The sequence below is a fragment of the Callithrix jacchus genome, chromosome 7, assembly GCF_049354715.1.
Source record: "Callithrix jacchus isolate 240 chromosome 7, calJac240_pri, whole genome shotgun sequence".
In the NCBI taxonomy this organism is placed as follows: domain Eukaryota; kingdom Metazoa; phylum Chordata; class Mammalia; order Primates; family Cebidae; genus Callithrix; species Callithrix jacchus.
In genome coordinates, this window is record NC_133508.1 from 128468137 (window position 1) to 128492510 (window position 24374).

The 24374-nt window shown below is 35.1% G+C and overlaps 1 protein-coding gene across 16 annotated transcripts in view; it reads right to left on the reverse strand.

Annotated features, from left to right (window-relative positions):
• Positions 1-24374, reverse strand: part of ZNF644 (zinc finger protein 644) — a 106790-nt gene that overhangs the window by 19408 nt on the left and 63008 nt on the right. For 7 of the 16 annotated variants that reach the window (XM_002751062.7, XM_078332407.1, XM_078332404.1 and 4 more), the window contains 2 exons: positions 4227-7258; positions 3438-4043 (listed from right to left, as the gene is read on the reverse strand). The exons of 3 other annotated variants lie outside the window; for them this stretch is intronic. In XM_002751062.7, coding sequence (XP_002751108.1) covers positions 3438-4043; positions 4227-7258 — 3638 coding nt within the window. Of the gene's footprint in view, positions 1-1371; positions 1495-3214; positions 3312-3437; positions 4044-4226; positions 7259-24374 lie in introns of those variants that run through there. 6 more of the 16 variants (XM_009001666.5, XM_054236516.2, XM_017974918.4 and 3 more) reach the window with 2 other exon arrangements.

The following is a 24374-nucleotide window of genomic DNA, read 5'->3' on the forward strand; positions in this document are numbered from 1 at the left end:
ATTTCCCATTTGTACAGTCTCTTATTTTCATTGTCCCCCAACTTAAATGCCTGCCATCATCTGCCAAGCCCGATAAAGGTGAGGGTATATAAAAATTATAATCACACAGTTGGAGGACTAATCTAGTAGACTAAAACTCACCCCGCTCCTTTCCTTTTAATGTAAATGGTCAACATTCATCCATGGTCATTTGTATATCAAGTTAAGGAAGAATGCAAAGAAGCAGAAGAAAGACACTAGTATAAATATAAGTGGTTTGTTTTTTTTGGCAGCAAGAACATATTGGATGTAAGTTACAGTACATGAGGAAGAACAAAAACAACTGGGGAAACAACCAGAAGAAAGCAGGAGGCAGTGATCTAAAAAAGAGCAAGAGAAATAAAAAGATTGGAAAGAGAATTTTAGGCAAAAGAATTTATGTAGATCTATGTCAAAAAGAGGGTATATTTTAAGATGTGAGGGAAATGAGATTTGCTAAAGCAGTATAGCTTAAAAGACTACAAATGAAGTGCAAAGCATTTTGCAGGTTATAAGAAGCATATTACATATAAGTAAGCTAATAAAATTTTCACAGATGAGCAGCATTAAGAGGTATCTGCAAGGTTGGGCTAACCAACCAAAAATAACACAGAAATTTGCATGTTAACACTTATGTGCATAGCTAAATTTATTAATCTTTAATATATTTAAGAGGTATTAAAAATCTATTCACCTGTCAATACAAGCCATTATTAAGGCTTGCCCCTTCAAAGATCTAATCTACAGACTAATGAAAATTCATTAGTTTGCTTAGGTTTCTTATCAAGTCTACATTTTGGAATTTCCCTATAATTTCCTTTTCTAATAAAGGATTTCCCCAAGCTAGAACTACAATCTTTTTATGCTATGTTGCCCAGGCTAGGGTACAGTGGCTATTCACAGGCACAATCACAGCACATTACAGCCTCTAACTCTTGAGCTGAAGTGATCCTCCTGCGAGCCTCATGAGTAGTTGGGACTATAAAGGCACACCACTGTGCCTGACTAGAACTATAAAGAGAGGTGTTTTTCTGTAATCTAAAATAAATTTAAAAATCAAAAATAGTATAATTCTAAAAAAGAAATGGGATTAAGGTAGACTCAAAATTTCACATCTCTTGGGTTAATTTTTTTTCCCCAAATTAAGTCAACAAGAGCCAAAGGAAAAAGATTAACGTGCTTAGAATTATATCTAACAGTTTACAAGTTGCTGAAATTTATTCAGAAATGTATTCAGACAACTGCAGCTTACCAAAGAAAGTTATAAATATGATCTGAATTAACACCAGTTTGGTGGGGAAAAAAAAGTGTATTGTATCAAACAGACTTGCTGTGATATCTGTTCAAACATACCTGTACCAGTCAAAAGTCCAGCACTCTTCTTTCGTGCATAAGCGCGTAAGTGGTTGGACAGGCTAACAGCACTTGTAAACGTCGTATTGCAATGCACACATGTTCTAAGCTTCACAGGCATACCTATCATTCAAAAGAAAACTATAATCCAGTTCTCACTTCAAGAAGTGAAATTTTCTTAGCTTAAAGAGTGTAGAAAAGCACCACAATAAAGATGGTTTTAAAAACGTTCAATGAAATAGATTAACGTAAAATAAGGCGGGGAAATTAACTGTTATTAGTTTGTAGTTAGTATTTACAGCTATCTCATGCTCTTTGGAAAGGTAGAAGAGGAGTGACTTAAACCTTTGAGCTCCTCTGGATATAACACCTATTATCACTTTCTTGCAGATTTCTGTGTTACGCAGATTATTTCTTAAACCTACGAAAATGCAATCCTGTGATTTGAACACCATGGTTCTGTTGAGAAGTTTCAAAGCTTACAACATTACCAATAAAAAGAATTTAAAAGTCTAGTTGACAAAGTGGTAATTAAAGTGTTTTACCCACAAAACCGTAAAAGTCTCAATACTAAATTAGGTTTTCTGATGAAGGCTGGGAGAAAAGGTGGTAAAACACACCACTGAACAGCTGTTAGACACAACATTTTATCCAGGGTATTTTATGTTCATTACTCTGAATGCGCAATCAATAATGAAAGTTAATGATCTGAAGTTTTTTGCTAAAATCTTTGTGCTAAATAAATGATCAACAAGCTAACATCTTAGTCATCACAGGAAAGAAAACATGTTCAACAATAAAAAACTCCTCACTTCTCAAACAATCCTCACTCCCCCAACACGTTTCAATTGATTTCTTCAGCATTACTGTGACAGCCACAAATATGCTTTCCATCTCTGAAGTATACTACGCCTTGGTCAACACAGCTAACACATCATCCCTGCGTTTTATCCTTCTGAAAGAATACTGAAAGCTAATGACTTTCAGAGACTCTTTATTCAAAAGAAAAAGCTGTATTAAACAGAACCTCATGTAAGATAAATTGTTTTCCAGACCACTTACAATACAAAGTAATCTTTCCTTAAATCAAAATTGCATTACAACTATTTGGGATATGACAATGTCTACCCCAAAGCAAATAAACAACATTACAGTCATTTTATTCATTATTAATCCATTTACTATTACCTCAGACACATTCAACTTACATCTCTAATGAGACCAATTACATAAACCTTTAACATTCTTAATCTTCAAAAAGGAATCTAGAAAAGACACTTAAAATTTTTCTAATCTAAAAGTATAAACCAGACTTGGCAATAATGAATAAAGTTTGGCTACTTTATCTGCCACATTATTTGCCAATACACACAAAATATTCCTTCCCAAAGGAAAAACTATTGGTATACAAGTACTAAGCCAAATCATCTGTTCTGTTCCATTAGAGCACTATTTTAAAACCTAAAACCCCAAACAAATATGTTTTATGTTCACAACTGTTCTCCAAAACCAAACTATCCCACAATACAATAAGGAATTGGAGAAAGGAGATGCTTCTTTAGGTTAATCACAACAGATACCAATCCACTCAGCTTTAAGAGTCTGTTTTGTTTCAACTAAGCAGTGGAAAAACCAACAGCTAAATCTTGAAAACATGATCACCTTGGAGCACTGGCAAAAATACGACAGAGGTATGCCTTTTCAATAACACTGTGCTTTCGAACACCAACCTCCCATTCGCAATCATCCTCCAGCCACAGCAAATTTTATTTTTACAGATCAGCTTTTTGTTTGTTGTTTTTGTATGTGTATGTGTGTGGTTTTCTTTTGCTTTTGTTCTCACCTTACATTCAGACCAAGAAAAGAGGCACAGAGAACTCAGTGCTAAGGAACCTCAACTGATGAGTTATACAGAAATGACAGAATAACCAATCTGTGCTCTGTAAAAAAAAAAGCAGCTTAAGCAAGAAGATTGTGAGAAAGTATTTTCCACATATATTCCATTAAAGAAAGCATAATTGAATGCATTTAAACTGTGTATAGGATAGTCATAAACGTCCTCTTACCTGAGTGCATAGTCAAGTCCATTTTTTGTGGCTGATACATCAACGGACTATCTTCATTTAATGGAAGAACGCATTTCTGAACGAATCTCTTTCTTGCTGTCTGATTATGGATCTTTTGAGGAGAAATAGAAGAATTCCTTTCTTCTCCCATCCTTTTATTTTTAAGAAGTTCTATGAGTGTAAGAGACTGATTCTTTTTTCCACTGGGCAGTTCTGGTTTTGTTTCATCATATTCATTTAAGAAATTCAGCCCTTCTTCTTCTGATGCAGACACTGACAGAGCTTCAGTCTTTAGGCCATTTCGGTATGCTTCAAGAGGTATAACATTTTGAGATATAAAGTCATCACTTGACGCAAGTTTTTGAGCTACAAATGGTCTGGGAATAATACGACGACTGTTCAATGCCTTTAAGATTTTTTCATATTTTTCTTCATTTTGCATCATCTCATTCAGAACACAGATTGGAGATTTGTGAGCATCCCATTTGGTCTTTCCAAGTCTTTTCAAGTGGCCTCTAACATGATTTGATAATCCAATTTTAGTATCAAACCAACCACCACAGAGCTGACAAGTGTGTTCAGAAGTGGTTTCAGACTTCTCTATAGCTAAAAAAAAATTTTTAAGAGTAGTATCAGAATTTCTTAAATAAACTGACCACCCTAAAATGAGTTAATTTTGAAACATAAAATTATATGATTCTAATAAAGTCCAAATTCAAACAAAACTTTTAAATCCTCTGAATTAGAACACAGACCTATTAGACCAAATCATTCCCATGGAGAACTTACCTTTTCTAACTCGCTTAACAGGTGTTCCTGTGCCAGTTCTCTTGAAATGCTGCATTTTATCACTTGTGGCTATTTGTTCTGGTGATACAACATGACGGGCTTCATAGCTTAATCCTGCTCTGTGAAGATGGCCCCGGACATGATTTGATAACCCAACACCTGTTTCAAATGTCGCTGGACAGTAAGGACATGATTTCTTCTCAAGAGACAAATCAGTCCAGTGAAAAACAGAACTATGCTTTGACAATGAAGTTTCTGCATTTTCTAAATGCTGAGGATCATGTATCTCATGCAAAAAGTTATTACTTCCAGCATCTTCATAATATTCAAAATAAAAGCCATCATTTTGGTCATAACTAAGAGAAGTATTTTCTCCAGGCTCCTGACCTTCCACTTTGCTCTTAAATAGAGGGAATAAATTTACATGTTCTTGATTAATATCACTATAGGTTTCATCTTCAATGGCCTGTGTAGTGTAGTCTCCTAATTCAACATTATCCCAGGAACTTTCATCTTCTGTTTCATAACTATCCTTCTTTTCAGCAGAATTAAGTTTTTGCAAAACAACAACAGTCATTTTATGCAAAAAATCTGGATAGCTATCCAAGTCTTCCCCTCCAACAGAACTTTCTTTCTTAGATTCCTTAACTACTCTCTTTACAGCTACACGTCTGTGATCTTTGAAGCTTTCAGGCCTTTTGGTGTCAGGTTTATGAGGGTCTGAAATAAAATTGTGAGAATTACTTGATGATGAAAACAGGTGTAAAGAATTTAATGAACTAGCTTCTTCTTTTTTGAAATGCACAGGATATGATTCACCTGATTTTTTGATCATCCTGTAGTTTTCATATTTGTGTCTATACAAATAGTTGCTATTTGCCTTGGCATTAGATTTTTCTTTTGCTGCTTGATGGAAATACTTGGGTTTTTGGTCAATGCTGCTTTTAACTGTAACAGTCTTATGGGGAGAGTTGTTTTGATTGCACATGTTTACACCTGACTGGGCAATGCTTTTCCGAGCTTTCTGTATTCTGTGTGGCCGCTTATGGATTTTTGAAAAACTACTTGATTGTGAGGTTGATCCAAATGTTCGCTTCACATCTTGTTTTAAAGCAGAGTTCTTTGGAAATGTGGTTGACTGTTGTTTACTTAATGGTTTAGTGCTATCCCTATCTACAGTTTCTTCAAGGATGTCATTTTTTCTTTTATCAAGTCCAAGAGGACTGCCAAATGAATCAACGCATGATGATGAATGCAAGTACTCCATGTGCTTTTTTAAAACACTTCTGGCTGAAGTAGTAAAAGGACACATCTTACATACGTAGGTAGCCGATTTTTTTGACGTTCCTACTACAGAGTCTTTCATGAAAGTCTTTTTTTGTGTTTTTCTCTGGGTTATATCAGAATTGACCATAGGGCATTTTACCACTGCCCCATGTGCAACGCCTCGATGGCATTCTAATTCATTTTCTGTCACTGCCATGAAGTTACACTCTTCACAGCAGTAGTACCTTTTATCTTTTTCATGGGTTTTAGCATGTTGCACAAATGTTTTAGGGCAATTGGTACCAAACACACACTGAGGACACTGTAATCGTGCACTTCTTCCTTCATCCTGAAGTTCTTTCAATTCACGAATTTCCTCCATCAACTTCTGTCTTCTCTCTTGGTGAATAATCATATGTTTTAGAAGTGAATTGCGATCTCGAAATGTCCGTCCACATTCTCTACAAGCATATGGCCTTGGAACATTAAGATGACGAAAGTGACTATTCCCATCTAAATGATACATCATATGCCTGTGGAGGTGCTTCTTCTCCCTAAAATTCACATTGCACTTTGTACAGGGGTAGAATGATGGCTCTTCGGTACTGAAAGTAGCAGGTGACTCAGAATCACTCTCTTCACATTTCTTTTTTAAGGTATTTGAAAGAAAAGTGCTAGTATGAACAGGTGAACTCTCTTCTCCACACTTATCTGAGTTATAAATTAGATGTTGAAAAGTATCCACAGATTCTAAGTCTTCATCAGCTGATTCAGGCTTCACTTTTGATAATGCATATTTCTGTGAGTCTACAGCTTGCAGCTCTTCATTCTGTTCTAGAAAGTCTACTTCTTGCATTTTTGATTTATTAGGTACACAATTAGAATCACTAAAGCAATCCTCGGTATAACGAGTTATCTTACTTACATCCATTTTTCGCTTTCTTTTTTTTTCTAGACCTACTTTAGAATGAGGTGGAGCTTTATCTACTGTTTCCTCATTAGTCATAAGAAATTGAATGAACTCTTTTTGGGGATCCCAGTTTGTATCATTTTCTGACCTAAATCCATCTGTACCTGAGGAAATTCCTGTTAATGTATTGACACAATCGTCTTTTACCAATACATCTTCACTATCCTCACCCACCTCTACTTGATTTATTAAAGTGCCATCTGACTTTATATTACTCCCTACTGAATTCTGAATGTCACAACCAACCGAAGCAGAGGTAGGTAGTTTTTTATTGGAATGGGTGGGATTCTTAGCATGTGCTACATCTGATAACAAAAATAAAACTTGGTGTTGACTTGCTTTCTGCGTAGACAGCTGAAGATCAGCTGCTACCTTCAATGCTGAACAAGATTCTGTTGCTGGCTGATCCACAGGCTGTCCAGTGGTTAATGAAACACTGCCTTTATTCATATTGGAAGTCTTAGTTAAGGAGGAGTGTGAAACTGGTCCATTAACAGCAGCTCCTTTAGGCAAGATAAAGTTTTCACTAGAAACAATAGGAGAACCAGCACGTATAAACAGACTAGACTGGCCTCCACTTAAGGCGTTTTCAGATTTGTCCTCTGACAGTTCTTCGGGCAGAGTCAATTTATTATTTTTCTGAAATGATGTTTGACAATCTTTTGGTTTATGAACTCCGCTCTCTTTGTCTGAGATAAAATTGTTGTCATCTAGGAGTTCTTCTTTAGCACCAGTAATATCGGTGTTTATCTTCGAATCATCCATATTGTTGGCAAGCCCATTTAACACATTTAGTCTAGAAAACGGAAAAAAGAAATTTAGATTTGCATGAAAGAAAAAATACTATTTGAATGTATGGAGAGTTGAAAGTACATATTTTTATTAGTTTAATTTTCTATTCTTTATATTGAGATCCTAATAATTTTCCAAGACTGAAAGAACACAAACACTGGAATATTTAAGAAGCACCTCAAAGGTTAATATTGTTCTTCATGCTAAGCAACAACAATCCAATACGTCATATACACAAAATGTCTAGAGAAAAGCAGCACACACACAGACACACACAATGTAAATATGCTACAGACTGAAAAAATTTTAAACCTCATATAGAGATGGCTAATATAAAGAAAATTATTCGACTTAAGAGGCAGTCACTCTACTCTATAGAGAATAATTTAAACTATCAATATTGCAGAGAAGTGAAAGATTTGTCACTTAAAAGTTCATTTCTGAAGGAAGGGAACAAAACACTATTCGGTAAATAACTTTATTTGAATGAATATATTTGCTATCACCATCAGTGTTTTATGTATGAAATAGTACTTTTTAAAACACTGCTTTGCTCTCAAGATGCCTAATACTCTCCCGACATTCTATCAATTGTAAATATGCTTTATTCATAGATTGGTTCATTCCTTATTCAAATTAACCTTAACCATAATTTAACTTTAGTAAAGTCAACTAAATTTTAGTAAATTTTAACTTTACTAAAGTTAAAATTAATGAAGTTTCATGTCAAACTTTCATATGTGAGACCCCAAATTATAGGCATTCTCTAAAAGCATTTATCCATTTATGACCTGGTAGTCTAATGCAATGGCCTAACACATTTTACAATAAAATAGCATAAACATATGTTTTAAATTTATTTCATATAAAATGTAGATAAAACTTTTCTAGGCATTTTTGGTAAGATATTTAATAATTATGAGAAAACAGTACAATATTTTAAAGGAAAGAGTATTTCTGAATGTTTGGGATCCATTCATACCATGACTGTAATGACTGCCCTTACTATGAAAAGTTCCCTTGCACCCTGCTCTTTTCCTGTTCTTAGAAATGGCCACATTGGAAGTGTCTGTCTTCTTCAAAGAATGTCAGCTCCTTGAGGGCTAGGAATGCAATCTAGTTATTATCATATCTCTAGAACCTAGTGCATCACTTGGCATAGGTGCTTAGGCAATATTTGTTGAATAAAAGACTGAATAAGTATTGGAATAAGAAAAACACAATTTCAAAATCAAAGTAAAAGTTTCTAAAGTGTAAGAATTTTGTTCCTATGAAATTTGGATACCCTGTTCAAATACAAGTTCCATCAGGTTCTGATTTATTAACTCAGTAATTATAATAAGGTCCTCAAAATATCCAATAACACTCATGTACAACTGAATGAACCTGCTATTTGGTAACCCCAGGTATTAACTAATTGAAAAATTGGCTTAAGTTTCCATATTTCTTTTCCTGTTTTGTACTTTATTCATTCTCCAAATATTTACTAAATAGTTGTGGCATACACTGATCCTGTATTATGGACACAATGGTAAACAAGACAGGTTAGCTTCCTTCTCTCAGATAAAGAATGAAGCCTTCACATGTTTCTTTTATAGTATTTTTAATTTGTATAACAAGTAATATTACTTTAGGGCAATGGGTCCTTACAATCTAAAACATTTAGAAATCAAAACCTCTTCAATGAAGTTCAATATTTCTACTATTCTTTAAGGGTACCGATTTCATGCTTTGTAAAACAGTAAATCTAATTCAAGATAATAAAATTGTTCTTACTTTTCCCTTATTTTATAACTTAGAATAAGCACTTATTCTTTCCATAAAATGTGTTCTTTAATACAACAAATATCTATTACTATACTTTGACATTCTTATTTATACCAACAATCATTTTTCCATCCCTCATAGGTTTTAGAATTCTGTTTTGAGATTGGCAAACTTCTGTGGTAATAAAAATAGACTTCCAATAAGATCACATTCAATGTTATCACTCCAAAATGGTGCTAATGCATCACCCAGCAGGAGTCTCTACATCACATACACAGAAGTTAAAAATGGGCAGCACATAAACATGTGTTAGGAAAGGGTGTGCAAATGTCAAGGGAAAGAAAAGCAAACCTTAATGCTACACTATTATTCATTCCTGATATTTCTCATTAAATTAGGTAGAAAATGTAAAATGCTTCAATAGCAACAATCTCATAAATCTGAAATGAACGACAAAAAAAAACTAGCTTGAAAGACAGTTACTTTCCTTTCCATTCCCACTTATTATAATCACAGAGGTAGACAAATATATGCTCAGTGAATTTGAAAGCCTATATTAGTTTTTCTCAACAGGAAGCGATGTTGCTAACGAAGTGGTAAATTCAGTGTTAATGAGTGGCTTCACTGTTACCATCTCAGAGGTAAAACCTTCCATGTTCTATGTCCCACCCATCTGTTCTGGTGTTAGAGGTTTAGAGATGGAACAGACGCTTCCCATTTAAAGCAACTTCATTGGTACCCCCTGAACAGCAGGGTGACAAACTATGAGAACATCATATCAGCTTGGAGACTGCATCCTCATTACCAGAACAGCTCTATAAGAGCTTTTTGTAAGTTCACATTCTGAAGATATCAAACTGTTTTGCTCAAAAACATAAAAAAAAAAAATGTGCATAACAGGTATTTTATCTACAAAACACATCTAACAAAAAAAATCAGATTAAATATTATTAAAATATAAAATGAAGTCTTCAACAATGAAAGTTTTCCTTCACATCCACATAACAAAATATAGCTTACTTACCCCCAAATTAATAATTATCTCTACCCCAAAATAAAAGACATTATCTTCTGCATCTACAAAAGTTGACTCAGCAAGGAAGCTTTCTAGGTCACTCAGTAATTCAGATTAGATACAATCTCCCTGTCATCAAATCTATACTGTCCACTTTCTGTTCATGAATAATTCTTTACTGGAGAAAATTAGCTTAATTTTGTTCCTTTATGTACATTATTAACTGTATTTACTAAAAATAGGTTAATGTTGTGTGGGTACCTACTTTAAGAACAATTAAAATGTTCAGAATATATTCTAATTATACAATGCCTCAAATATACTTTTTCTTAGTAATAGTACTTAAGACTCATAGCTGTTGTATTGAGATACAATACAGAACAATGGATCATCAAAATCTGTTGCATTGAGTAATGGATACAGAATTTTAACATCATCAAAAATTATTTTACTACATTCATGTTGGGTTATGTGGCATCTAGGCAAGAAAGCATTTGACCTGAGTTAATGTACACTATCTCAAATAATTTTTCAACTACCTTTGTATAGTCAAATGTATATATAACAGAGACATCAATACCAGTTTAGGTTACTATAACAAAGTAGGAACATATTTGAAGGTAGGCATTATTCATTAAGTTTTAAAAACAGAAGCTAATAAATTAAAATAAATAAATGGATGCTTGCACTCCCTAAATTTTAATTCAATGATTCAATGAATTAGCTGTATCAAGATTTTTAAACAATGTTTAGACACTATTACTAAATCTTCCCCATAAAATCATAGAATTCTTCTTTTAAGTGAATTTTAAAATGTTCTTAAAAGAATTCACACACCTTTTTAAAGAGCTGCAAACAGAACTTTAAATCTACATAAAATATATTTCAATTTCTGGAAAATCATAATGAGTTCTACAGCTATTACTGCCTCTAGTTATATACTGTGAGCATTAAAAAACTGCACAAAGGTCAGATCTGTCTTCAAGATGACAGATCATCACTTATATGCCTCAAGCTAGACTTATTGTCTTAGAAATCTCAAACATCAGTATTTTTGCAAACTATCAGCACTTGCTATAACACCCTCACTACACTACATCTTGAGGTTACTACAGAAGAAATGAGGTGATAATTGTATATTAACATAATTATTCTGTAATCCCTCTGAGCAAGCTTCCTAGGTCACTCAGTAATTCAGATTAGATACAACCTTCCTGTCATCAAATCTATGCTGTCCACTTTCTGTTCATGAACAATTCTTTTCTGATAGAAAATTAGCTTAATTTCATTCTTTTATGTATATTATTAATTGTATTTACTGCAAGTAGGTTAACATTTTGTGGGTACTTATCACATAATGCCAACCTTTGTTGTATAGTATAATTTCATGCAAAAATATAGTACAATCTGTCCTCATTGTATATTAGTTCATTAATAGCTATGTTACACCACTATAAATAAATTATAATTTGCCTACTAGCTGAGTTATAGTTAGGATCTGTCAGGTTTTCACAAACCCTATGTTCATTTAAATTATCCTTGAGAACACATGACAATTTCAGTTAGTAATGTATGAGATTAGGTCAAGAAGAGAAAACCATTCACAACTGTCAGTCTAACTGCAAAACAAATCTTAATTAACTGAAATACTATGTCTAAAATTACTGCAGCATTTAAACCTATATATACCATACACAATGTACAAACATATATACCTAACTCTCACCCAGTGCACAATTCAAGAGAAGACAGAGTATATCATCCAGGTAATATCTTATTCTGGATTTAACAACTGAGAAGAAACACTTAAAAAAAACTCAACAGATACAAGGGTATGCAGCATGAGACTGACTCTAAAACCAAGCCAAATAATAAAATGATTCAGAAGGTTAGATTACTTAGTTGTCAAGAACATTACAGATGGGAATATGGAGTTGGGGATCGAATAAGATGATTTCTAAGGTTCCTTCTAATATGTACTATAAATGTTTTGTATTTGTTTTTTACATAATTAACATTTAACATTATTTGAGATAATGAGCTAAAAACCGGAGAATTATACTACTGAACCTTAAAAATATTCTCTAAGTTCACAATTAGTTGAAATAATCCTTTAGTTAACTTATGATCTGTAGATAAATTGATTTTTGAACAAAGAAAATATGGCATTAAATGACCAACATACTGCCACAGAGCTATCTGTGCCACAGAGCTATCTGTATCAGAAAAACTCAATGTTACATCCAGAGATTTTATTTTCCTTTTTGGCAATACCAAAAAAAAAACACAACACAACAACAAAAAAGGCACTGAGTTTGATATACAGATTGCAATAAAAAAATAAAGCAAACAAGTTACATTGAACCTGCTGAACAGCTTTGTTCCTAATGCCATGTACCATCCTCATTTTTTTCTTTTTTTTTGAAACGGAGTCTTGCTCTGTTGCCAGGGGGGAATGCAGTGGCGTAAATCTTGGTTCACTGCAACCTCCACCTCCTGGGTTTGAGTGATTCCCCTGACTCAGCCTCCTGAGTAGCTGGGACTACAGCCGTGTGCCACCATGCCCAGCTGGTTTTTTGTATTTTAGTAGAGACACGGTTTACCATGTTGGCCAGGATATTCTTGATCTCCTGACATTGTGATCTACCCACCTGGGCCTCCCAAAGTGCTGGGATTATAGACATGAGCCACCACCACGCCCGGCCTATCCTCACTTTCTTAGAAAGATGTTACAAAATTGGGTACCAGATCATAAATACCTAATAACTCAAATCATTCTTACTGCAAAGTATACTAAATACTAAATATGATCTGACACATCTAAAGAAGCTCCCATATGGTAAACGGAAGCAAGTAACTATGCGGATGAAGGAAAGTGGGGCAGGGAGGCCCTACAAAGACATAACTTTTAAGACATGGCAAAATTATGTAATAATGAGAATCAACAGTAGTAGAAAATCAAATGGATATTCACTAATCAAACATTAATTTCCTAACGAAGAATTTTGCAACTGTAAGAAGCAAGGCAATAAATTATAGCTGCACCAAAGGAGGGTGGTAAGTCATAGCACCTAATGACTGCTGTGTTGTTTATACTGTCATGTAGTTAGAATAAATGATGGCCTCAGTTTACATTGTAAATGACATATGTACATGGCTAAAACAAGACAAATTCAAGCACTTAAGCATTTAAAATGAGTGATAACATACATATATATATAAAAGACCAGTTTGACCACATTTGTGTAATTAACATGGGTCAGTTCAATATAAAACATATCTGTTCAAATCATTAACTGGGAAACTTTGAAAGAAACCAACGTAGCTAAAGTGTGTCAAACCCATACTCCAGAGGCAGTGTGTCAACTTTGCCCTCCACAGAGAGTATTATCCCATAAATTGTCATTTTACTTTGAGCCTTTTGGTATTCTTTAATCTATGATGGGTTTGCTGTTTGTGTTCAGTTTTGAAATGCTTTATAAATATTAAACCATCATGTCTAATAAATGCAAGAATAGCGAGAGTGTTAAAAGTCCTAGAAATACGAAGCATATACAGATGCTCTTTTACTTATAATGGGATTATCTACCAATAAACCCATCATAAATTGAAAACATCATGTTGAAAATGCATTCAATACATCTAAACTATTCAACATTGTAGCTTAGCCTGCATAAATGTACTTACATTAGCCTACAATTGGGCAAAATCACCTGACACAGTCTATAAAAATTTTATAAAAAATAAAAGATTAAATATAATCTCTACTGAATGCACACTGCTTTTGCACCATCGCAAAATTGAACCACTGTCATTGTAAGTCAGGGACTATATACATGAAAATAGAGAAAATTATACTCAAAGTAGTAAGGTAAACATGCATATATTCCACATATGCATATATGGAATAAACTGCTTAAGAATATAAATAAACTTAAAGGGTAAAGACAATTTCACCATTCAAAAAATTACTATACCTATACATTTCACAACAATTATCAAGACATAAATAAATAACAAAAGAACAGTTTTAGAGTATAGAATCAGCATCAAGTCAGATATCTATTTGCTTAACGTTTATTCAGTAAATACTAGAAATCTGTTGAAGAACTTAAAAGCTAAGAATGTTCAAAGTGTTGTTAATGAAACTTTTGCCCCAACCATGTATATTCCACAGGATCAAGGCAAATTATAGTACGCACATCAAAGTTAGCGGCACGAGTGCAAATGAAAACACGGTGGCTTTGAAGGGATTCCTTACAACAGCTGAAAAGATGACTGGTGCCTTAACAGATTGTTAATGCAGATGAAACTACTGTCATCCCTCAGTATCCATGGTGGATTGATTCTAAAACCCTGGTGGTTTCCAAAATCTAAGCATACTTAAGTCCCTGCACTTGGCACCATCTATGGATAAAATAAGCAGGCCCTCCTTATATGTGGGTTTCACATGCCATTGAAATGTTATTTTTGATATGCATTTGGTTTGGGTGCAGATGCAGAACCCACTGACACAGAAAATCAACTATATTTATCGAAAAAAATCCACATTTAAGTAGACCTGCACAGTTCAAGCTCATGTTGTTCAAGAGTCAACTGTATTTCCTTTTTGGGAAAAGATAATCAACAGAACACTTACCAGCATGTCTAGCCTGATGCTTGGAACGTAATGAATGTATCCTAGTTTCCTTCTAATGCCCCAGCAATTTAGTTAAGTTTTTCAAATTCAAAGGTTCACAGATTTTACTTAACAGTATGTAGGTTTCTTAAACTTCTGTAGGTTTTAGTAATCTGTCATTATAAAAGTTCTATAAAATTAATTTGCTAAGTCACATATTTAGAAAATATAAAATTAATTAAAGTCTAATAGAAGTAGACCTTGAATGATGACATCCAAGATTGAATTATTTCACTGATTTACAATTTAAATTATTGAAAGGAGGGATTTAAATTGTGAAAAAATTTCTGCAAATCTAATAATCTATAACGAGTATTTAACCTCTCACATGCATTACATTCAAACTCTACCATGTAAATTCAAATTTATATATTGAATGTATATATTTGAATTTAAACATTTATATATTTGAATATACTTATTCCATATATTCACATGGAAAAGTATGACATGGAAAAGTGTGACATCTTTGAGGACTAAATAGAACAAAACTGAATGTTTTACTTCAAAAATTATATTAAATGTGGCCTCTTGTTAATGTATCCTTGCTCAATTTATTTTTCTGAAATAAAAAAAATCCAATTATCATCTAAAAAACATTTCAAGATGATCACTATTTTACAATTATCTTAATTTAGGATGGTAATAATTCAAATACAAGAAATTTGCTTTTCTTGAAACAAAATGTATTAAGCATGCTTTTCTCTCACATTATTGTCTTAACAAAAATATAGTTGGCCCTCTCTATCTGGGGGTTCTGCATCCTCAGATTCAACCAAACTCAGAACAAAAGAAATAAAAAATAAAATTACAAAAATAAAAAATAAAAATAAGAAACCAATACAGTATAACAACTATTTGGCATTTACACTGTATTAGTTATTACAAGAAATATAGTGATGGTTTAACATACACAGGAGGATGAGGACAGATTATATGCAAATACAACACCATTTTATATAAAGGTATGGAGCATTATTGGAGTTTGGTATTCTTGTGGGGACATGGAATCAATCCCACAAGGATTTCCAGGGTTGAATGTATGTTATTAATTTTTAGTTAGCAGCTAAATTTGCGTGTTTTTAGCAATAGGATTCCCAGTATATAGCCAGGGAATATGTTTGCCTATACCACCAAACACAGTTCCTGAATTCTTTTTGTTGTTCATTTTTGATTCAAAAAAGTAGAGCTAACAGTGCTTTGTTGCTGTCATTGTTAGTAATTTTTAATTTCAAAGTGTTTTGTCAGCTTCCTCTCAAATGTGCTTCTTTATTTAAAACATACTAGTTTATAGAATCTGAGGATATTAAGTACTAGGCCTGGTAATGATGAACATTATAAATTAGTAAAGCCTAATATGTAATCCACCATAAAGAAAGAGACGGTCATGAATCTCTTGGCACACAACAAAATGGTTATAAAATATAAAAATAATAAACTTTTACAAATACAAAGAAAAACTGACAAATCAGTAGCCAGAGAGGGTGGCTTTAAACACTTCTCCCAAAGATTAACAAATTAAGCAGACTTAAAAAGTAAAGAAAAATACAGAAGATTTTAATAACATAATTACTAAGGTTGATCTGAACAGTGGTCTTCAAACTGGGCTATGTATGCTCCTGAAAGTACAGACATTTTTCTCAAGGAGTATGCAGGTAAAGTATTAATTTCCAGTTCCTCAACTTCCACATGTACTCTTTCCCCAAAATTGATCTGAATGTTATATTTGCAATACTCTAGTTCTTCTTATCCATCTCTGTTCTAAAGATCACCCTTTTCTCACTGTACAAAAGAAAGGTTCCCAAACACATATCTAACAGCCTTCCTCATCTTTATTAGTTTTCCAGGCCAATAAACTTTGAGCAAACCTCACTGTTCTTGTTTATTCACACCTTATATCTAAACCATCAGGAACTCTTACTGCCATTATCTTTAAAATACACATCCAGAATCCAGTAACTTCTCACCACTGTTATACCCAGATCCACTATTATCTCTCCCCTGTATGACTTCATCAGCTGACTAATCTGGTCTTAGTACAAGGATAGATCCTTACCCACTTACCATCTATTCTCAACACAGCAATCAGAGTGATCTGGACAGATAATGTCCCTCAAAACCCTAAAATGGCTTCCTGTTTTTCTCAGATAAAAAAGGAAAAGCCCTTACAATGACCTGTAAGGATCTGCAGAGAGACACTCCCTAGTTACTCTGACTTGACTTCATTTCTTACTCCTCTCCCCAACTCATTCACTCTGCTGTAGTCACAACTATTCTTGAATATGTTCTCTACCACCATAAGGCCTTAGCATTGACTATTCCTCAGATGGAATGCTCTTTCTCCCAGACATTCTCACGGCAAACTCTCTCATCTTGGTTCAAGTCTTTGCCCAATCATTATCTTTTGAACGATGCCAATCCGAACCACTCTAGTTAAAGTAACACCTCAAACTCCCTTACCTTCTCCACACTGCTGACATTCTCAAAGTTACTTATACTAGTTTATCCCTTCCTCCTCATAACACTTAACACCTTCTAACACACTATGCAATATATTTATTTACTCTGGTTGTGGTTTGTGCATCCCTCCTCTAAAACTAAGTTTCAAAGGCACAGATTTCTGCCTATCTTGCTAACTGAATACCTCGAGGGTCAAGAAGAGAGCTGCCCAAAATCTTAGCATTGTGGAAGTGCTCCAGTGTGTAAAAGCCTTTTATACACTTTTTATTTGGGAACCAAATAAAAGGTTTGAGAATTGCTCTATATTTGCCAATGCAGCAAAACAGAAAATAGGAAAATCTGAAGGCCACATAGTCTTAATAAATCAAAAAACAACTCATGGGAAGATTCCAGTATCTGCCTCTCTCTTCATACTTCCTTTTTTTCTCTCTCCACTCCTCTCCCTGACTCCCAGTCTCAGAATTAAAATTCAGAAATGAAAAGGTCATCAACAGTGATGCAGACAAATACGTTTATTTGAATTTAAAAAAACGAAGCCAGGTTTTTACTGACAAAGGGTCACCTTAATTTAGCTGTGAAGACTGGCTTTGTTAAATGTTACATGGCAGACATTTTCTGTAACCTTAATGAATTAAATCTAGAGTGCAAAGATTCTGAAGAAATGATATATAAATTATGCATACAATATAATGAATAAACATGTAATTCTCACTTGTGACAAAAATGTCAGATGCCAACTTAAAAATGCCATCGTTTTCCAAAATTATTTTAAGAGGTGTGTGAAGAGAACCACTGATCAAATATATAGAGAAAGCTCTATATAACAACTGGACATTCTTTTTTTCAAAACACAAAACATTTATAGAATCTGAGAAACTTCCAACAGAAACAGAAATCACTGTAGACCATATGCTCTGGCCACTATGTAACAAAGCAGGAATTTGATACAATTAAAGAGATAATTAGTGAACTCCAAGAAGGTTAAAACAAAGTATATAGAATGAAGATAGGAGAGACAAAAGGATGGAAAATAGAGAAAAGAGTAAGAGCTGAAACTGATGTAAAAAGATCACACATACATTCCAACATTTAGTCGGAATCCCAAAAGGAAAGGAGAATATAGGACAGAAGCAATACTTCTGAAACAATGGCTGAGAATTTTTGCAAAACTGACAAAACACATCAAGCCAAAGCTTCTGGGAGCACCTAGAACTCTGAGTTGAATATTTAAAAACTATACTTAGATACGTCACAGGAAAACTAATGAAAGAAAGACAGTGAGAAAAATCTTAAAGTAGCCACAAAAAGAACACCTATAAAGAGACAACAATTAAACTGATGGGGGAAAAAAAAGCAGCAGCTCCTGATGTTCAACGACTAACCTCATGCTATCAGACTATCTCATGTTCGGTCACAAAGCTGCCTTAAGAAAAAATAGTATCTCATAAAACATCCGTGCCACACAAGGTCATTGTGCAACAGGAACTATCAAACATCCCTGCCTCTTGTCACCTTCTTTACCAATTAAAGGAATACCGGAGATACTGTGGGTTCACTTCCAGACCACTGCAATAAAGTGAATATCAGAATAAAATGAGCCACATTTTTTTTTTTCTGGTTTCCAAGTACATATAAAAGTTACATTTAATAGACACAGGGAGGGAAACACACTGGGGCCTATGGGGTAGGGGTGAAGGGAGAGCATCAGAAACAATAGCTAATGCATGCTGGGCTTAATGTGTTGATAGCAGCAAACCACCATGGAACACATTTACCTACATAACAAACCTGCACATCCCACACAGGTACCCAGGAACTTAAAAAAAGGGGGGGGTGGGGTTATGTTTATACTATACTGTCATTGCCTATTGAGTATGCAAAAGCATTATGTCTAAAAAACAATGTATATATAGTAATTTAAAGTACTTTATTGCTCACAGCCTATAATCCTAGCACTTTGGGAGGCTGAGGCAGGTGGATCACCTGCGGTCAAGAGTGGGACCTGCCTGGCCAACATGGGGAAACCTTGTCTCTACTAAAAATACAAAAAATTAGCTAGGTGTGATGGTGAGGGCATGTAATCCCAGCTACTTGAGAGGCTGAGGCAGGAGAATTGCTTGAACTCAGGAGGCAGAGGTTGCAATGAGCCAATATGGCACCATTGCACTCCAGCCTGGGTAACAGAACAAGACTTTGTCTCAAAATAAAATAATTAATAAATAAAATATTTTATTGCTTAAAAAAAACTAACAGTCATCTGAGCATTTGGTGAGTTTTTGCTGAGATTTCTGCTTTATATTAACAATCAGGGTGGTGGATGCTGAAGGTTGGGGTGGCTTTGGCAACTTTTAAAAATAAGACAGCAATGAATTTTGACAAATTGACTCTTCCTTTCATGAAAGATTTATCTAAACATGCAATGCTGTTTTGATAGCATCTTACCCACAGTAAAATTTCTTTTGATGTTGGAGTCAATCTTCTCAAACCCTGCTACTGCTTTATCAACTAAGTTGACATAATATTCTAAATCCTATGTTGTCATTTCAACAATGTTCACACTATTTTCACTAAGAGTAGATTCCTTCTCAGGAAACCACTTTCTTTGCTCGAGAAGCAACTTCTCATCTGGTAAGGTTTCATCATGAGATCGTGTCAATTCAGTTATATCTTCAGGTTCCACTTTATTTATTTATTTGAGACAGAGTCTCATTCTGTTGCCCAGGCTGGAGTACAGTGGTGCCATCTCAGCTCACTGCAATTCAAGCGATTCTCCTGGCTCAGCTTCCCAAGTAGCTGGGATTGCAGGCTTGCATAAGCATGCACAACTAATTTTTTTATTGGGATTACAGGCTTGCACAACCACACCTGGCTAATTTTTGTATTTTTAGTAGACAGGGTTTCACCATGTTGGCCAGGATGGTCTTGAACTTCTGACCTCAAGTGATCCACACACCTTGGCCTCCCAAAATGCTAGGATTATAGGCATGAGCCATGGCACTCGGCCTTCAGGTTCCACTTCTAATTCTAGCTGTCATGCTATTTCTACATCTACAGTAACTTGCTTCACTGAAGTCTTGCATTCCTCAAAGTCATACATGAGGGTGGAAATCAAATTCTTCCAAACTCCTATTAATGCTGATATTCTGACCTCCTATGAATCACATTTTTTTAAAAAATGCATCTATAATAGCTAATCCTTTCCAGAAAGTTTTCAATTTAGTTTGCTCAGATCCATCAGAGGAATCACTCTAGCTACGGCAGCTGTAGCCTTATGAAATGTACTTAAATAATATAATTTCAAGGTCAAAATTATTCCCTGGTCCATGAGCTACAGTGGATGCAATGTTGGCAGGCATGAAAACAACATTCACCTTGTACATCACCATCAGAGATCTTGAATGACCAGGTGCACTATCCATGAGCATATTTTGAAAGGAATCCTTTTTTGCAGGTCTCAACTGTAGGCTTAAAATAGTCCATAAACCATGCCATAACAGAGGCACTGTCATCCAGGCTTTGTTGATTCATTTATAGAGCACAGGTAGAGTAGATTTAGCATAATTTTTACAGGTCCTAATGTTTATGGAATTGTCAGTGAGCATTGGGCTTCAACTTAAAAGTTACCAGCTACATTAGCCACTAACAAGAGAGTTCCCCTGTTCTCAAGTTTCAGCTTTGAAGTCAGGCATTTACTTTTCTCTAGCTATGAAAGTGCTACTTGGCATCTCCTTCTAGTAGAAGGCTGTTTCATCTACACTGAAAATTTGTTGGCTAGTGTAGTCATTTTCATGCATTGTCATAGCTAGATCTGGGTAATTTGCTGCAGCTTCTATATCAATCAGCACTTGCTGCATCACTTCACGCTTTTCTGTTATGACATGGCTTCTTTCCTCTGTTAGCTTCAAACTTTCCTTCTGAAAATTCCTCACCTCTCTTGGCCTTCAGAGAGTTAGTGATTTAATCTGGATTAAGCTTTTGCTTAAGGAAATGTTGTGGTTGATTTGATCTTCTATTTAGACCATTCAAACTTTCTCCACTATTTGTGTTGGAACTAAAAGTTTTGTGGAGTAGCACTTTTAATTTCTTTCAAGAGCTTTTCTTTTGCATTCACAAACTTGGCTAAATGTTTGCTGCAAGAGGCCCATCTTTTGGTCTGTCTCATCTTGTGACATGCCTTCCTCACTAAGCTTAATCATTTCTAGGTTTTGATTTAAAGGGAGAGATATGTGACTCATCCTTTTATTCAAACACTAATAGAGGCCACTGTAGGGCTATTAATTGGCCTAATTTCAATACTGTTGTGTCTCAGGAATAGGGAGGTCCAAGGAGAGGGAGAGAGACAGGCAAGGAAAGGCCAGTTGGTGAAGCAATCACAACATATACAATATTGATCAATTAAGTTCACCATCTTGATTGGGCACAGTTTGTGGCACCCTAAAACAATTACAATAGAAACATCGAAGATCACTGATCACAGATCACCACAACAAAACAAAAAGTTTGAAGCACTGTGAGGATTACTTAAATGTGACACAGAGACATGAATGACCATATGCTGTTGAGAAAATGTGCCTGTAGACTTGCTTGATGCAGGGTTGTTGCAAAATTTCAATTTGTATAAAACACTATATATGAAAAGCATAATAAATCAACACATAATAAAACAGGGTATGCCAGTGTAAGTTTATCCCAGCTTCAGCCTGCCATTTCCTACAGATAAAATTTAGTATGCCATCCAATCTTGAGACAAATGAAAACACAACATACCAATACTTATAGGATACAGCAAAAGCAGCATGAAGAGGAAAATTTACAGTTGTAAATATCTACTTTAAAAAAGATGTCAAATTAGCAACTAACTTTATACCTTAGGGAATTATTACCTGAGGAAAAAGAAGAGCAATCGAAACCCAAAGCCAGCAGAAGGAAGGAAATAATAAATCTTTAGAATAGAGATAAGAGAATATTGGTTCTTTTAGTCACAAATACTCAGGAGGCTGAGGCAGGAGGATCACTTGAATCCAGGAGTTCAAGTCCAGCCTGGGCAACACAGGGAGGCTCTGTCTCAAAAACAAAAACAAAAAACCCCCACCTGAGCCTCCCTCTAATTAAAGAAAGAAAGTTGGTTCCTTAAAAAGATCAACAGGCCAGGTGCAGTAGCTCAAGCCTGTAGTTCCAACACTTTGGGAGGCCAAGGCAGGTGGATCACTTGAGGTCAGGCGTTTGAGACCAACCTGGCCAACATGGTGAAACCCCGTCCCTACTAAAAATACAAAAAAAAAAAATTACCTGGGCATGGTGGCGGGCACCTGTAATCCCAGCTACTCGGGAGGCTGAGGCAGGAGAATCATTTGAACCTGGGAGACAGAGGTTGCAGTGAGCCGAGATCAAGCCATTGCCCTCCAGCCTGGGCGACAAAAGCAAAACTCCATCTCAAAAAAAAAAAAGATCAACAAGATTGACAAAGGAATTGGAATTGACTATTTAAAAAAAAGAGAGAGAGGAATACAAGTGACAAATCAGAAATAAAAGTGGGAACACTGCTAACAACCTTAAAAATTAAAAGAATCATAAGAGAATACTATGAATAACAAAATGCCAAAAAACTAACCTAGATGAAATAGAAAAATTCCTAGAAACACAGAGATTACCAAAATGTCAAGAAGAAATAGAAGATCTGAACAGACCTACAAGTAAAGAGATTGAATTAAGAATCAAAAAGCTCCCCAAATGGAAAATTCCAGGACTATGTGGTTTCACTGGTAAATTCTATGAAACAAAATTAACACTAATTATTCTCAAACTTTTTCAGAAATGGAAGATGAGACACTTCCTAACACATTCTAAGCAGCCAGCATCACCCTAATATCAAAGCCAAAGATACTGAAAGAAAACTACAAACAAATATTATGTTTTATGTTTGAAAACAGACACAAAAATCCTCAACAACATACTAGCAAACTGAAACCGACAGCATATTAAAAGTATCATATAACATAACCAAGTGAGCTTTATCCCAGGAATCCCAGGATAGTTCAACATAGGAAATGCAATCAGTGTAACACATCACATTAACAGAACAAAGAAAAAACACTACATGATCATCTCAATGGATGCAGAAAAAGCATTTGACAAAATTCAACACCACTTCATGATAAAAAAAAAAAAAACAACACTCGGCCGGGTGCGGTGGCTCACGCCTGTAATCCCAGCACTTTGGGAGGCCGAGGCGGGTGGATCACGAGGTCGAGATATCAAGACCATCCTGGTCAATATGGTGAAACCCCGTCTCTACTAAAGATACAAAAAATTAGCTGGGCATGGTGGCACGTGCCTGTAATCCCAGCTACTCAGGAGGCTGAGGTGGGAGAATTGCCTGAACCCAGGAGGCAGAGGTTGCAATGAGCCGAGATCGCGCCATTGCACTCCAGCCTGGGTAACAAGAGCGAAACTCAGTCTCAAAAAACAACAACAACAACAAAAAAAACACTCAGCAAATGAGTAATAGAAGGAAATGTCCTCTACATGACAAAGAACATCTATGAAAAACCCATAGCAAACATCATACTCAATGGTGAGAGACAAGTTTTCCCCCAGTATCAGTAAAGAGACAAGGCTACCACTTTTACTACTGCCGTTCAACATTGTACTAAAAGTCCGAGTCAGAGCAATTATGTGAGAAGAATAAATAAAAGGCATCCAAATTGGAAAGGTTGAAGTCAGACTATCTCTATTTGTGGATGACATAATTCTATTCACAGAAAATCCCTTAGTATCCACAAGAAAAAAAAAATACTGCTAGAGCTAATGAACTAATTAAGCAAACTTGAAACCACAACATCAACATGCAAAAATCAGTTGTGCTTCTATATACCAGCAATGAATGATTCAAAAAGAAAATTAAGAAAATAATCCATTTGCAATAGCAACCAAAAGAATAATTTAAAAAACAAAACAAAAGAGTAAGCATAACCTCATGACTAGCCTGGCCAACACTGTGAAACCCTGCCTCTACTAAAAAAACACAAAAATTAGCTGGGCATGGTGGTGGCCGCCTGTAATCCCAGCTACTGCTAAGGCAGGAGAATCACTTGAACCCAGGAGGCAGAGGTTGCAGTGAGCTAAGATCGCAGCACTACACCACAACCTGGGCGAGAAGAGCAAAACTCCTCCTCGAAAAAAAAAAAAGAAGAAGAGAAA